Raw genomic sequence first — 16,918 nt, forward strand, 5'->3', positions numbered from 1 at the left:
CCGGCCGCTCCTGCTCGACAATCCTTTGCAGCCCTTAGAAAGTGTTCGGGATGAGTAGTAAAGAGGGCAGGCTCCTATTTGGGGCTAGTGTACAAGTGTGAAAAGCCTTTTTTTTTTTTCCCCAGAAGCCTACAGATACTAAGAAAACCAGATACAGCAGGGTTATGATAAAGATATAAAACTGGGGGGTGGCTGTTGCAAGTTGTTAATCATTTGCGTACTTATGAAGAGCTCTGAATTACAAAGGGCAGGAGATGTGCATGTTCACACATGGCAACCTGCGCATTGCTTTCCAGCTGCCATGTTCCATTCCATTAACAAGCAATACTGCTGGTTAATCCAGGTTTTACCTTAAGCAGTCATGAAGGAGAAGAGGAAGGTATGAGCAATGCCTTCAAAACACAGTAAAGTTGTTCTGCTACACTATGCACCCTATATCTTTATGTTGGAGAGAAACAGGAGTAGCAGAGAAAGCCTAAAGCATGATGGAAAAACTAAAAGCTTCAAAATGAGTGCACAGCTATCCTTACCACAACAGTTTTTGGCTAGTTTTAAGCACCAAAACTGTGCTGCAAGAACTTCAGTATAACAGAAAATCTGCACAGATTGCCTGTTGGAACAGTCTTCAGCAGCTCTACATGAGCTTAGAAATGACAGAATTCACACTCTTCCTTAGTTGCATTTATTGTGCATGAACTTCACAGTCACATTTCACTGCTTTTCATAGAAATTATATAAATTGATATACACAATCACATCAAAACCTGAGTTCTAAAACCAAAGACATTTGTATTCCTCACATGTATACTATAAAATCCTGGCTGCATTTTCAAGAAACAGTTAGGGAGACCAGTTTAGCATTGGATAGCAGCAAAACCTCCAATATTTATTATTTTCCTTTAAATGAGACAACCCCCATGTTTGTTGCACGCTAAACAGTTTAATTATTTCTAAAGTTGTGCCCTAGGACCAAAGTAGGACGGATTAGTTTTCTTTTGTTTTTCTTATATTCAACTACAAGACCACTCCTCATGAGAGCCTTCTTCCCAGTTTTGACTAGTGATTACCCTGTCTCCCCACAGAGGTATTGGCTTCTAAAATAATTCTTGGTCTACACTGGTAGACAAAGTAGTACCCAGAACAGTATGGTTATTTTACCAGCCTTCCCAATAAATCCATGAACTAGAACCAAAAATTCTTGTTTCTCCAACTTCTAGAAGACCTTTCTGTCTTCTGCTGCTTTTCACCTCTCCACATACACCATTTTAGCTTTTGAATCAAGATGCCGACGTTTTTTGAAGAGTCAAGGTAAAGAGCAAGGATGCGTGTAACTGATGCATCTTTAACAGGATCTTTAAACCCATTCAACACAAGTTAGTTACTAGGTCAGTGAAAAAGCTTACTCAAGTATTTTTGTATTACATTAGTTCAGCCAGCAGAGTAGGAATCTTGATTATTAGCTGACACAGCCTCCTAGAAACAGGAAAGTCATCAGCCCTGAAGATCCCTCTTACAGGTTTTAAAGCCAGAATTCTGAACAACTGCTCAAATTGCTTATCATGACATTGTACCACACACTTACACGTGAGATTTGCCATTCTAGGGCACCCACTCTTTTTTCAAATCCTAAATTGGATGCCAAATTTCCCCACTGGCACAGGCAACAGTTTCATTCCTTTTCTTGACAAAGGAGAAAGGGAGACTGATCTAGAAAGCAAGTATCTACTTTGTATAGGATTATTGAAGTACACCACTTCTAACACTGGAAGTAATGGGACTCAGTGACAGAACACGTCTAGTCTCAGCTTCAGCACTACAAACTGAAAAGGTATCCTTTGCAAAGTCAGATTTTTCTAGAGAAAAAAATTGTATTCTAGAAATATAAAATACTTTGGTAGTTTGCAGCTTAAAGGTTACAGCAGTACAAAATAATAGCAACAACTGAACAAAGTTAAACAATTACCTCAGGTCCAACTTTAACCTATTAGGAATTAAAAATCCGTCAAAGCTCCAGAACTTTTTTCAGAACTGAGGATTTGAAGAGAGCCAGAGTGTCCACTTGTAATAGGTTTATAGTGTATGCAGAGCTCATCCTTCCAGCTTAACTTCTACTTCAAAATGTGAAAGATGACTGAAGAGTCATGTGTACAAATCAGTCTAGATATTACATTACTTCATGTTCCCTCCAAGAGCTCCAGCAGCAGTTTTCCAAATGCTGTTAAGTTTTGACTTGCTGAGATGTTAGTGCCAATAGTCTCTTGCTGAGCAGTGCATTGTGTCGCTGAAGATATTCTATTACATCTCCTTGCTTCTCAACTATCTCTTCTAAACTTGAATTTTCCCTTGAAATAAAAGTGAATATGGGATTCAATAAGTGTCAGCAGCTTTCTAACATACAAAACGTCAGAGCTAGTTAACAAATTTTTAAACAAGTTGCTTCCTTCAGTTTTACTTTTGTTGATCTCAGCTAACTTTTGAGGGAGGAGACAATCTACAACACCTTTATGTTTAACTTCCATTTTGCATGAGAAGGCAGGAAGAGAAAAAAGTTTGGCTAAACTTCATGCCATGTATACATAATTGAGTTACATATTTCCTGCTAGACAGTTACAGAAAAGTTGTAGTAGTATGAGGATTCTTACTGTTTAACAAACTTGAAGTTAGTGAGCCAGACAACATACTAGAATTGTGCTAAGAAATCCATGGCACCTTTTCTAAATACATTAAGAAGCTTATTTTAAGCAGGCATGGTATTTTTATTCAGCTGTGGGGATAAGCTGTTTAAGACAAAAATTTCTTGATTAACCTGCAGTAGCATACATGATATACTACTATATACAGTGATATTATCTGTCACAATACCGTAACAGTGTCAGTACCAACCAGTTGTGCTATTTCAGATCTACCTCACATACAGCTAACCTCCCACTTCAAATATCTCCAGCTTTCAGACAGCCTTCATTAACAAGGATAGTAACACTGCAACATTAAGTAAAGCCAAGTTAATTGAGAAAAATCTGTAAAAGTACAGAATTTTGTCAAATCTATAATTAGGAACTTTTAAGAACAAGTACCAATGCCTGAGCATATTCCAGTCTTCCCTTACACATTATTTCTTCCTAGCTGACTTGGGAATCTGCCCTCTTAGTACACACATGAGCAACTTGGAGCTTAGAAAGTTCTTCCTCAGCCTTACAGCATTTTGGGGAGGAACACTGCCCTTTTCATAGTTCTTAGGAAGTGCTGAGGAGCATAGCTAGAGTGGAAAAAAGCTTAGGTCCAATTAAAAACCTACTGTCATTAAGCTGGAAAAAATAAAGAAAACAGGTTTTATAGACAGAAAGCTTGCAACCTTAACCAGTAGTCTGTGCTACCAACTTAAAGCATCAGAAGAGGTCCTGATCAGTAGCTTAGGTTGTGGACGTCATAATATTCAAAAAACATTCTTATAACCAGGGTCAACTGAAGGGCTGACAGGATTCACTTTTCAATAGACCTTAACTCTCAAGGGGAAGAGAGTCAGAGTTGTGTAGAGCTGAATTAAAGTAACTGTTTTGCAATCAGTTCTCACAGGAAGTTTGCACTCTTTAATCAAAAATAATCAGTCTTTTCCTCAGCTGGTCATTGTTACAGACTCGTTCTCTGGGTATTTGAGAATTTCTCAGGGGAGAACCTGAATGAGAAATGAATGAGGTCCACCATGCATTCACCATGGTGTTTATATCAAGATGGAAGTCAGACATTGTATCAAAATTCAAGACAACTCTAAATCTTTCCTGTATCCTGGACATCTACTTCCAAGTTCCATAAAAGCATGTGCATGCTGCATTTGTGACATCAGAGGAAGTGCTGAAGTATTAGTCATCTCTGCACTTCAACTTTTTACTAAGGCACACATACAGAAGCAAGTCATACTGTATTAGAAAACTTCTAAATAAATTCTTATACGGAAACCCATGTTAGTTTTGATGATTCGTTTTTGTTAAGTCATACCAGATTTATTTCAGCAACTGGAAGATGTTCAAGCAGTCAGAAGGTACACAAAGGACAAACAAGCAGTAAGTCTCAGTGCTTGTGACATTAATGTTGGATAGCTTCTCTGTCTCACTGAGATCCTCCTTACCTCTTAAGTGCCCCACCCACCCTTAAAGTTCCTTCCCAAACTGGAAATATATTCCAAATCCCTTGCTAGAATCTCATGTCCAACTGCGGGCACAGAACAAAGCTGCAAAGTTTTCTTCTTCATCTATCAACTGCCCACAATATATTTCCTTGCCTGAAGCTGGTTGAAGAACCTAGGCTTCTGTAGACATACTTAAACTAACAGTGTAAGACACCAGTATCTCCCCTCGAACTCCCATATAAAGTCAACTAACACAGATTAAGCACAGTTATTTATAGCACATTAAGATTCGTGCAACCAGCCATAAATGGTCACATCATTTCTGTCCTCATGTTTGAGGATTTCTGTATCATAACAAATTGCCATTACTACATAGAAAGTACAAGATTATGCTACTCATCATCTGTGCATGTAAAATAGCAGCCTTAAGCATATAGTTTCTTTCAAAACTATTGTTCCCACCTCCGCTTTGGTTGACAGCTTTAAGATTATAAGTAAGTCTACAGAACGTAATGCAATTAGTGTTACCTATATACCGTGGCTGAACACAGCACAAGATTAATACAGAAAAATCTTACCTGAATCCAATTTCTGAGGTAATGTGACTAGGGTAGGCATACATCTTTTCTTCTTCAATTATGTCAGGTCTTGGCTTCGCACGATTGAAGTTGCTTATTTTCACTGCAACAAAGTTTTATAAATTAGTTGGAAAGCAACCAAAAAAGAAAAGCATTATCACCAGGCTCCAAAGGTAAAACAAAAAAAAAATCTGTAACAGATGATTGTAAGACTGCCGTAGGATAGGAGATGGAAAGATAATAAGGGAATCTGGGGAGTGGGGAGGAAGGAAAGAAAAAGCAGAATCTATCTCTGCTCATTTCTCACCAGGCTCAAGGTAAAACAAAAAAAAAATCTGTAACAGATGATTGTAAGACTGCCGTAGGATAGGAGATGGAAAGATAATAAGGGAATCTGGGGAGTGGGGAGGAAGGAAAGAAAAAGCAGAATCTATCTCTGCTCATTTCTGGAATGGCTTTGATTATGTTAGCAGTTTGTTTTGGTTTTTTTTTTTCAGCCCTGCTGCTTAAAAGACCACAGTGAAGTGAAGACCTAAATGGGGAAGCTTGAACATACTGCTTAACATCTTCAAAGCTTAGTCTGTCACCTAAGAGCGGGTGGAACCTTAGTTGTCTTTGAGAGGGTACTGAGATTCAGTCTCCAAATTCCGGCTATAAATTAAGCAACATGCCATAAAAAAAGCTGTAAAAAGTTTTAATACTAGTATCTAGGTCAGAACTTCTAATTTAAGCTCTTTGATAACTATTTTTTTAACTAGACTACCTGCAATGAAGCAGCAGCTTGTCTGTCTGCTCTAAAACTAGGGCAGACTTGCTACAGAAAGCCATTAAGTATTCAAACCAGAGCGGCTCTGATCAGCTTCACATTGTGAACCTTGCAGCATAGGCTATCAAAACCAGAAGTCAGTCCCGGGCACCTGTGAATAAAGTTTAAGATTAAATTTAACAGATATGGAATGGGGATGGGTGGGGGTGGGAAAAGCTGTAGGCACGCTCTGCATTATTTCTGGAAGGAAGCTGAAAATATTTGAAGCCATTCAATGTCAGATCCTGATTAAGGGAATGTACCAAGAGATCTGGAGTATGCAGTTAGGGCTGCTTGTGAAGCAATACCTCTAATGCCACTAAAACCATCACAGTCCAGCTCCGTGAGAAATCCACACTACTGCAGCAGAGAAAGACTGTTCTTACAAGTCAATAATATGATGGGGTTTATTACAGGTCACCCTGCTAAAGCAATGCTAAGACCCTCCAGAGGTTAACTGTAAGTTAGGCTCAAAGGTTAGTTATTTCTATGATGGTATTCCTCTACAAATAAAGCCATGAAGGAATGGATGTGGAATTCCCAACATGTGTTGTTTGTGGGAATGTTAGTCTTTTATTCAAGTGATATTAGAAGTATGTAAGAAAGTCATTAAATACATATATTTAGTAAACCTTTTAAAGCTTGACTCCCTATCCTATCAATAACAAACTTACAATAGTAAGCTGACATTTAGAGCTGTATCATACTTCATTCCATGCACGTTTACCTCACTTGAACGATTTATGTATGTCAAGTCTGTTATAGGTCAATCACAGCAATTCCCTGCAGATTTCCAAATCCCTGCCTCTGCATCCTACAGCTGTATATACATATATATGTATATATATACACATACACTGCTGAATGGAGTTTTAAGACAGACAGTAGTACTTCACAGGACATTGTGCATCATATAATTCATAAAATAGCTCCAACAAGCAAGAAGAAATATCTAGAATTACAATCAGGTATTCCATTTGTGAGGCAGTAATATTTAAAGGAAAACAAGTCAGGTACATGAACCTTCTACAGATAAGCATTTATACCTCATTCTAGTAGTTAAGAAATAATTATTCCACGGTGGAGAAAATGTATGAACTAGTGCTACCTTCCCTCCAAAATTTAGGAGTAATATACTAACACAAGAAAGGGGTTGATCATGAGTTTCTAGTGTAAAGTGACCTTAATCTCCCCATTGGTGCTCAGCTACATTAGCTGATACTATCTTAGCAGTAAGTGGTATTTGCTAAGTGCTTGCCTTTGAGAGGGGCACTTTAACCCTGAGCAGAGGGCTTCCCTTAAAATTATCCTACTAAAAAAGCTTCATGCTTCCAGTCACATAGTCTGTGCTGTTTGAGAGAAAGAAAAATTATCTGAGTGTCACTATTACTACAGATTCTCAGGCTGTTTTCAAAACTGGCCAAATACATTTGTTTTGCTTCAATAGAGCTTTAGTTTGATGCTTAAAATGTTAAAAAAAACAAAAAAAACACCACTACACACAAGAGACATGCAGGCAGTCTTAGCTTACCTCAACAGGTATTGGGATGGAAAACAAGAAAACAAGTTACACTACCCACTGGAAAAGGCAACCTAGGGTGATGGGAGGTCTTCCCCATCTTGAGGCAAGTGTTAAGTTACATAAAAATTAACCCTAGTTTTGCACACCAAGCTTTAGAGAATGAAGCTTAGACTGTTGTTTTGGGGCTGCTGAGGAAATAAGGTAGCTGTTGCCAAAAGAGACTGCCTTACTCCTTCCTAGCAATGCAGCTCTGTCCCTCTTTCACCTTGGTTCCAGCACTCACTGGACCTTTCTTCAAGCCTCCTTCAGCTGGAAAGGAAAACATTGCACCCCACAACCTCTTAGTATAAGTTGGTTAATGGATTTGGTAGGCACAGGAACTGGCACAGTACAAGCTAGGAAACAAGACCCTTTTGGTGACAATAAACAGAAAAGTAGTTTGAGAGCCGTTATGGAAGTCCAGGCTCTGACCTTACTACTGTGAAGGTCAACTTTCTTGCAGTTGCTTATACTTTTCTGCCAAGGTAAGAGACACACAGTGTAGCTCTTTGAGCTCCAAGAGGCCTCAGGGTAAGAAATAACATTTCAGTGGAATTCCAGATGTACTATTAAAGTTTTGCAATTTATCTCTTGTTTCCTGAGTTTCCCAGGAAAGTAAGAATGCGTATGCAAAGAAGGGATGATCTCCAGCATTCTTGGAATAGTTCTCTAGGATTGCCATGCCTGTGTTCCCTCATCATTGCCTTTATTCCTCCAGAGGATTGTTAGGACCATGCTGGTCCATTCAGGGGAAAGCCTGACAAGCCTACGACTCTGCAGAGGCCTGAATGCTGTAAGAGGAGGACATAGTTTAGAGCTGGGACCTTATTTCAGTGTTGTTGCTAGAGAGTCAAGAATAGATTTTGTTTCCTAGATGACCAAGCTCTTGGCAGTATTTCAGTGTGTGTCAGTACATTACTAAGAACATACCAAAGTTTTCTTCTCCAAAAGAAAAGACATCCTAGATTAATTACTAATTACAAATCATAAAAGTAGTCAGATTAATACAAATATTGACCACCACAGAAATGGCTTTTACTTTTAAGTTTTAAGCTTCATGCAGTCCTGAAGGAGGCATTTCCACCGACCTTTCTTCTGTTTGATTAGAAGTCAGGAGCAAACTGTAAGTTTTGCCCATTGGTTTTGGTTTTTTTTTCCTCCCAGAGAAACCAGTGCTACTGAGGCTACTTAGCTAAGGTGTCATCTCCTTGTTTGTAGCTGTAAATAATGAGAAAGCAGCATCTCAGAAGCAGGAGTATAAACTATTTATCTAACTCAAGAGCAGGAACTACATGTCATTTAAACAGACGTGGACTTCACAGTAAACATCTCTAGTTTTCTTCAGACAACAAAAATAATTACATTTTTTAGTGTCTTGTACCTTTTCAGTGTTTTTTTTCCAAACCAGTTATTTTCATTTGAGTTAATGCAAGCCATAAACCCAAATAGTTTAAGATGAGATTAGAGAAAACGATTTGGTTCAAGCATTTATTAATCAACATTTTAGGTACTCCTGCAATAGTTTAATGGAAAGAGGTTTATCAAGTCTTGATAAGTTACACCAAAAAGCAGATAACCTTACAAGCCAACAGTGACAGTACAAAGCAATGCCTCACAGTTTTATGATGCAGTATCTTATTTTTGTATTGGCACAGATTCCAAAAGCCACAATTTTTTTTTTTTTTAGCATTCATTAGAGGGAATCTTCCATTTTAGTGACAAAGAGGAACTGAAGCTTTTGGGGTGGGACCAGGGAAAGTGAAAGAGTGTGGAGAGTAAAGCACATCACACTGTCAACTATGCAAGTCCCACATGTAAATCCCAGAAGCAGTCCTGATAAAGCCAGCTAGCTCTTACTGCTTCACAGCCTGTGGTGCACGCATTTGAGAACGCTCTGCTAAACAGACAAGCCTGTTCACAGGACACTTTTGCAACAATTACACATTTATCATCACTTCACTGGATCAACAGCTTTGAGGTAACATGGAGCTTTCATTTAGCAGCACTTGGAGACCAAATCAAGCCTGATAACCTTCCCATTTATTTTGGAATTGCCTTAGTTCTCCTTCCACAAGCACAGAATCATTCTGTATTTATAGTTGCAGTTAAATGTCTTAAGTTACACTAAGTGAGCTACTGTGAGGGCAAACAAAACAGTTGAGTAGTAGCTATAACAAGTCTCACTCAAGACGACAAAAATTGCCTCTCACCTGTGTAAATCACTAGGCATGTCAGGGAGCTAATCAGCTCCAGGCCCAGGACTCCCAGGATAAGATACAGGTATACTTTACTGCGATCAGGAAAGGAATGCTGCATTGACAGAATCAAAAGCAGGGCTGCATTACCTAGAAAACAGATGTTATATTTTACAGGTGTAACAGTGTCATTAGCTCTTGAAAATAACTTAGTATTCTCTCATCCCCAGTATCTGCATTAGGCTGCAACATTTCAGTAATGCTTTTCCATTTCATACCATACTTGCCTCTTTGGCTAATTTCCTTAAAACAGGTGATACAAGCTTACAACTGCTGGCAGCAGAATGAGGTTTCATTTCAGCATTTGGCTGTAATGGTAGAGAATTATGAGTTTTCTTACAGATTTTTCTGACTTAAAAAAACAAGAGTGGAAGAAATGCACTAGAAATACCCAATATACATGTGCGGGCTTAAACAGTTTCTAGTCTAGTTGCTGCTGTCCATCCCCAAAACTGCTTGGAGACGATTCATTTCTTCCAATTCCTAAGAGGTCACATCAATCAATTCAAAGTGAGAGGGTGTTTTCCTTCAAGTGGTGGATTTGAGTGTATTTAAATGAGGCTAACAGAGCAAAAAACCCAAACACCTTCCTTTCACAGGGAGATACTTGCATAGGCTTCCAGTTGCCTGGCTATTTTAATACTTGCAAGTTACTGAAAGTTTAACTGAAATGAGCACAATTACTCAAGGAGAGCAAGTGTTGAATTACAAACCTAACAAGCATTCTTAATTCTTTACACACCCTCTCCTCCTCTGATACAGAGCGTGAAATGTTCTTTTTCTTTCCTGTAGAAATGCTATAACCAGTGTCTGGATAAAGCACTATGTGTATTAAGACCATTAATGTAGCTAGGGGACTGTAGTTATCTTTCATACTATCAGTTATACTTTCATACTAGTTAACTTTCATAACTATCATTCAGTTAGGCAACTGAACTGCCAGGATGGAAGTGTCATCAGCAGTGATTAGCATGGCAGGGAGTTTGCAGTAACGGAGCTAACCACCTTCTGAACTACAGACTGTTTACATCAAGAGTCCACAGCACAACTGATTGCACCTGAACATTTACACATGCCCAAAGTTTGTCTGGTAGGGGAGAAGTAGGCTTCATCTAAGACTGAAGACAGGGCTAAGTATTCCAGATTACATTGCAATAGGCAGAAAGTCCTTTTACTCTTTTGAAACATCCTTAAGCCTGCTGTAGCCTGATTATGTCACTGCACTCCAAACACATCTTCATCTTCAGAGCTCTATCTAGTGGCCAGAGCCTGAAGTTTTGCACATTCAAGTTGACTAGCTCTTTTAGTGACTGAGTGGAAAGCAAGCTAGTGTTTTATATAAAGCAGGACCATCAAACTTACCAATTCTGGTGAAAAAATTTCTACTCCAGTTATTCAGAAGATTTACAGAAGGAAGGTGGGATTGTAAGAGGCAAAAATACTGTAAAGGCCATCACTGTTCCCTTTTCCCTGCTATTTCCGTGTGAAAAATCCCTCAAGTTAAAAGGATTTTAGATTTGTTGAAGTAGTTTCTGTTAGAAAAGCTACACCAGCTAATTGTACCAACACTTCTTTCAGCTTCACTGGCCAGTGATGTAACTTAGAATCTATAAAGTTAAACCACTCCCATACACCACCTTTTTTCCCATAGAAAGTAGAAAAAGGCAGTCAGAAGTAGAGCTGAATGTTACACATAGCCCCACCGGAGATGAGAAAATTGCTTATTTTACTGATTTCAGACAGACAGCTGTTGAGCAACAGGCAATTAATTTGTTTCTACTTTAATTGCTAAGCTTGAAAAGAAGAGAGTAGCACATTTCTTGGATATGTGGCAAGACTGCTAGTCCTTCCAACTAGACAAATGAGTATACAAATCAAGATCACTAGCAGCCAAACACAGACCTTGCTGGCTGAACATTTTATGACTGAAGACTAGGTGTGAATGACTAGATGTCTTACTCAACTTCACAATTGTGGGAGTTTTTCCACTACAAAAAGTTCTTTACAACAGGTATCTGGCAGGCCAGAAAGGTCAATCAGGAGGTCCATCTGACTAAAATAAATAGCATTTATAAATGCTCAGTCAGGTTTTTAAAAGTATATATAAATGTAGATTACATATTATGAAAACTGTTCAGTCTTATTGCATCATAGTTAAAGCTTTAGAAGAAAAAACAGGAAAACACGTTCACTTCACCTGTAGAGTGTATCAGCAGTGGAAGCCTTTTTAGATGTCTTGTTGATCGGTATATTGAGAAATAACCTCTGCTTCTGACTTTACTGTGGTGGTGCTGGATGTATCGTTCAAAAACAATATGGAGAATCCACAGAATTACTTTTGCAATGATTATGACAGTCTGTACTTTAAGTGGGTGAGTATAGTTTCCAGGGCACTTATCCTGATTTGGATTGGGGTACGAACAAAACATAGCTGCTAAAAATGCTAGAACAACAAAAGCAACCTGGAAGAGAAAGGAAGAGAGAAGAAAACTCTTAAAGTCAACATTTAACAATTAAAAAAAGACAGACTTATGTAATTTATTAATTATGCATTACTTTCTGAACTGATGTTATAAGAGTTGAGATAAGATGTAACACATCAGACACTTACTACAACCACTACATGTCATTCTGGGAACATGCTGATGACTGAAATTGCTAACTAGTAAGATTGCCTTCCAGGAGGGCAACCAGTCTCCAGCTGACCAGACCTGAGAATTACCACTCTCCCCAGAATTTCCTCTAAATCAATTTCACTGTTCCAAGTCTCCCCTTCGTAGTGAATTTATCTTATTTCTGGACCCTCTTTACTATGTCTATTTATTTTAAGGGGAACTTGATTTATACTCCCTCAAAAAAAAAATAATCACATCTTTTTAGACTCATTCTATTACACTTGTACTGCTCTGCAGGACAGCCTCATATCTTATTGGTAGTCTATGTTTCTTTAAATTGACATTTCATAAGTGAAAAATCAACCCTTTACTATATCCATTAAAATAATCTCCAGATTATGACGTTAGAAAAAAGTGAAACATCATCATATAACTTGCAAGTTATTAACACTGGGTAGGCATCTTTGCTAGTTGGTAATCATTCTATAGTATATTTACTATCAGATTTTTCCATTTTGCTCAGAACTCACGTCAGAATGACCAGACTATAATCAGTCAGATTGTATATACACTTGTCCTTTCAGACTAGTGCCATTATGCCATAACTTTTCCCGTCTTCTAGATTTTTCTCCAAATTTTCATCATCAGTGAGCCTCAGCAATCTTTTGGCCAACTAGAAGGCAGAGTCTTCGGTGCACATTATCTGGGGTGTATGTATACACACAGGGCTTTTTTTTAACCTTTATAGAATGTTTGTCACAGAAAATACTCTGTTTTCATTCAGTGAACAAGAAAACACGGTACTTCCTCATCCTGGTTCATTCTACAGAATAGGAATATTTTAAAACAGAACTGAAAACAAAAACAACTCCCACCAATACAGAAGTAGATTGAGACCTTCTATATATACAACAACAAAAAAAAATTGCCTCAAGTCTGCAAAAGTCTAATACCACTAATATACTTAGCTTAAAAAAAAGTATCCAGTGTTCTGCATCTCATAACTGATAGAAACACATCAGAACTGAAGATGGAGGAGTGTCTGATTTTCATTTGCTAGCTTTGTTTCCATACTTAATTCTATTGACATCCAAGAGCCCACTGCCCGCTTGAACTTATTTTTCATATTTTTGTCACTTATCAAGCAACCTTCTTCAGAAATTAACCTTTCAGAACCACTTAATTACTCTTGATACAAACTGCCTTTAGCTTGCTCTGGTTGTGAACAGAGTTAGGTAACTGGAGGGAAAAAGAAGGGAGAATAACTTTCACACAATCATGAATACCTAAAAGGGACATTAGAGGACAGACAGGGTAGAAGGTGGGAGGAAAAAAAAAAAGAAAAGAATGTGTGTTCTATATTAGACATAAGACCATTACTTCAAATGCAAATTAAATCCCAAATTATCTTGAGATGGGTTAAGTAGCTAGATTAAGAAGTGAACTAAGAGGGAAATAAGAGGGAGGGTTATCAACAAACATTTGTTTAATCTACTATTTTACCACCTCCTTTTCTTACAAAGCTAAGAATAATCCAGCTAACCCGTATTTTATTTGGTCCTTTAACTGTTTGGTTTGCCATTTTAAAACAGTATGGTCTAGTTCTACTCCCTTCAGGTGTTAGGAATGTATTTCAGTACAGAAAATGGCTATATTAACCTGATGCAAGCAGGAATGGCCTAACATTGGAGTTCTACTAATCTACTACAGCAGTGTATACAAGAGGAAACAGGTAGCTAGCGTTAAGGGTGGTATTTATTAAAGATGTTTTGCTTACATTTTAGGGTAGTCCAACAACAGATGCTTCACCCCAGTACAGGGGATTTATATACAAAAAGTTATTCTTGGAGTAGTATTTAAGTTCAGTTTTGCATACACAGAAGGGATTAACGAAATACAGGGTTAATATAAAGAAATTATTTCTAGCCTGTACACTTTACACTGCTCTCCAGAGTCTCCTGATAGGAGCCAGAAGCCTGCAGAAAAGCAAGGCTTGGCAAAAGGAAAGCCACTCAAAAACCCAGCACCACCACACTCCAGCATATCCTACCCACACACTCCGTAATTGTAAGTAACCAGGCAGCTGCACTGAAGCAGCTATTTGCTGCCTAACCCCATTTTCTGGCACAGGAGGGTGGAGAAGAAATACTCCAAGTTACACACAAGTTACTTTAGAGATGCACTACAACTCTACCACATGATACTGTGATGGCTTAACTTCTCCAGGATACTTGCCCCTTTGGCAGGCTGTGCATCAGAAGCTAACCTGGTGTCTCCATGTTCCACAAGGTTTGTGCACATTTGCAGAAGCAGAGGGGAAGGAAATCCAGTATGCTTGTTTTCCCCATCCATCTTTTCAGCAAGAGAGACAGCACCATTTCATGTGGCAATTATAATGCTGTATTTCACCAGCAGAAAAGGATACTTCTCCATTTTGCTCCAAGGACCAACCGGCCACTGCAGCAGGTTCAGCAACAGCAGCAAGACTTTACCTGGAAAAGTGTGTGTTGACAGAGGCCTCAGCAGTTCTCTCTTCACCTCCCCATACTTCTCTCCATTTGCAGGAGAGGGGAAGTGATAGGGACAGAAGAGGCAGCAGTTTCCTAGAATCTGGGTGATTGACATTTGGCTGCATCAGTTATGGTAGTAGATAGTAAGGCCAAGGCTAGGTGGAAAAACATTTACTGCTCTACTACCAACAGCAGCATCTACCTTTGTAACACAGACTTCAAGAGCCATCCTAATGGGACAGCACCAGTGTGTTTCTGGTAATAGAAGGGAATAAGGCTGGATATGCAGTTTCCATTGGGAATTTTGGTAGTTTATTCAGCAGAACAGCAGAAGCCTTTCCTAGGTCTACCTGACAGACAGAGGGATATTTCTTGATATTACTAAGAGGCCCACAAAACATTTACTTCTAAAATTAGAAGGCCAGGGCATATTGTTTGAAAAGCTCTATGCAGCTGCCCAAACAGACACCTTAGATGCTGGTATGTGCTTTTAAAGTTCTGGCAGAGAGTATATCTTGCAGAGCACTGGGTACAGCATTTTTTGTTAGAGATCAAATGAAGCTCTAAAATAGCTAGCAACACATACATACATGTCTTGTGCACTCTCTGGCTTTATACACATACTATCTTCAGGTCAGCCTTAGTGTCATTATAGAATCATAGAAACATTTAGGTTGGAAAAGACCCGTAAGATCATCGAGTCCAACTATTTACCTAACACTACCAAGTCCACCACTACACCACATCCCTAAGCACCATGCAAGTACCATTTTAGTTAGATCTTAGGATCAGAGCTCTTCACCCTTCCTTCGTCATGTTTAGTTTCCACATGCTCACAAGCAACAAGCCACTTCAGCTTATCAAGGATAAACTCACTACTAGGCAGGAGTCTCTCTACTTCTGTCTACCAGCCTCAAAAAGGCCTTCATACTGTTAGGTACAAGATGTGTCCTTTATCTGTGCTTTTCATCCTTAACCCCCAGAAGTCAGTCAGAGCAGAAAGTAACATCTGGATTCCTTTATCTCTTCATCTGCTACCATGCGAAACCCCTGGAGCAAGTTCAACTTTGTTTAGTTACTGTAAGAAATACCTTAAGTCTTCCCTGTGAAATTAAGTTCAGCCTCCAGAAGGCATGACATCAAAATTATCTTAGCCCTCTGTAACTAGTCTAAGCACTTCTACAGCAGTAATATTATTTTAAAAGTACATTTCCAACAGAATAGAAGAACTACTACTTAAAAGGCTTTTCTTCCTAACAAGATGTGTCAGCATGTTAGCACCAACCAACAATCAGAATGAGAACGCAGCAAGTATCATGTAGCATCTACATTATCAAAATTAATTGTCAAGTAAGACTTCACTGGTTTGGAAGAACAGTGCATGCAAGTCTCAGGAGAATTCTGTCTATGTGACCCATAAGAATTCAGAATAAAAACAGCAAATTTTTATATGGAAATCATGCTTCTTAAACTTACATGTATTAGCAATAGAAAATTGGCAAGGAGAACTGCTGGGATAGCATGAAATCTTGGCCTCAGTTGGGAATGCAATGTATGAGACGAAATAAGCGGTGCGTCCAGTAGAGGATCATCTTCCAAACTTTGTGTTATTTCCAAGGAACCCTGGAACAGAAGGGGAGGGCAAAGAGTAATAACATGTAAGCCCTAAAAGTAAAGTACAAAGTTTTAGCAATTTCCTGTTAGCAAATTAAGCTTTGGGGGAAAAAAAGCTAGGTTAGTATCTTGAGACAAGCTCTTAAATTCTAGGTAAACTCTCATCACATCTTTATACAAGAACTCAGTCCTTGAGGAATCCGACACTGATCTACCTCCCAGCATCGCATTGAGTCTTCAGGAACTTTAGTCTTTAAAATGTATTACGAGTATTTGAGCATCACTCCCGAGAGAGGCCAGAAGTATTGGTAAGTTTACAGGAAAAGGTGGAAAAAGTGACAATTAAAGTCTCTCTCACATACTTTATACAGGTACTGCAAAATTCCTTGTTATTCTTACTTCCATCCAACTACGTTTAAAGGCAATAACAAAGACACTGCAGTGTACTGCAGTAACAGTTTCCAGTGATTCAGCCACTGACGCTGCTGACACATCAAAACGCCTGCAGCAGTAGTTCAAACTGAACCCAAGCAAGAAAGAAGCAGCAGTTCACAGAAGGAAGAAGATGCTACCAAGTGCTGGGCAAGACATTCTCTGCTTTTGCTAGAGAGCATGCAGCCCTTACTGTCATGTTGGCACCAAGTATTGGGGCTCTGACTTCACATTCAGCTCAGATGTTTTGGCTATGTAAGTTTGCAGAAGTACCTTTTCGGTTGTTTGGGGTTTTTTTGGTTTTTTTTTAAGTTTTGGGTTTTTTAAGTAAAAGGTAAAACTAAGTATGGGCTGAGGGAAAAACCTTCCCTTGTGGACAAGGAACTTGCCCCAGTGCTATACATCTCTGCTCCTTCAAGGCCAGG

At 38.8% G+C, this 16,918-nt stretch overlaps 1 protein-coding gene across 1 annotated transcript; it reads right to left on the reverse strand.

Moving 5' to 3' along the window:
• Nucleotides 1–668: 668 nt before the first annotated feature.
• On the reverse strand, nt 669–16,692 carry TMEM192 (transmembrane protein 192). Its single transcript, XM_009272355.2, has 6 exons — nt 16,687–16,692; nt 15,924–16,070; nt 11,520–11,784; nt 9,278–9,412; nt 4,702–4,804; nt 669–2,342 (listed from the first exon to the last, which is right to left on the reverse strand). The coding sequence occupies exons 1-6, from the start codon at nt 16,690–16,692 to the stop codon at nt 2,219–2,221; spliced, it is 780 nt and encodes a 259-aa protein (XP_009270630.1). The 3' UTR covers nt 669–2,218.
• Between the last annotated feature and the right edge of the window lie 226 nt (nt 16,693–16,918).

Source organism: Aptenodytes forsteri, unplaced genomic scaffold, assembly GCF_000699145.1.
Source record: "Aptenodytes forsteri isolate BGI_AS27 unplaced genomic scaffold, ASM69914v1 Scaffold13, whole genome shotgun sequence".
NCBI classification, from domain to species: Eukaryota; Metazoa; Chordata; class Aves; order Sphenisciformes; family Spheniscidae; genus Aptenodytes; species Aptenodytes forsteri.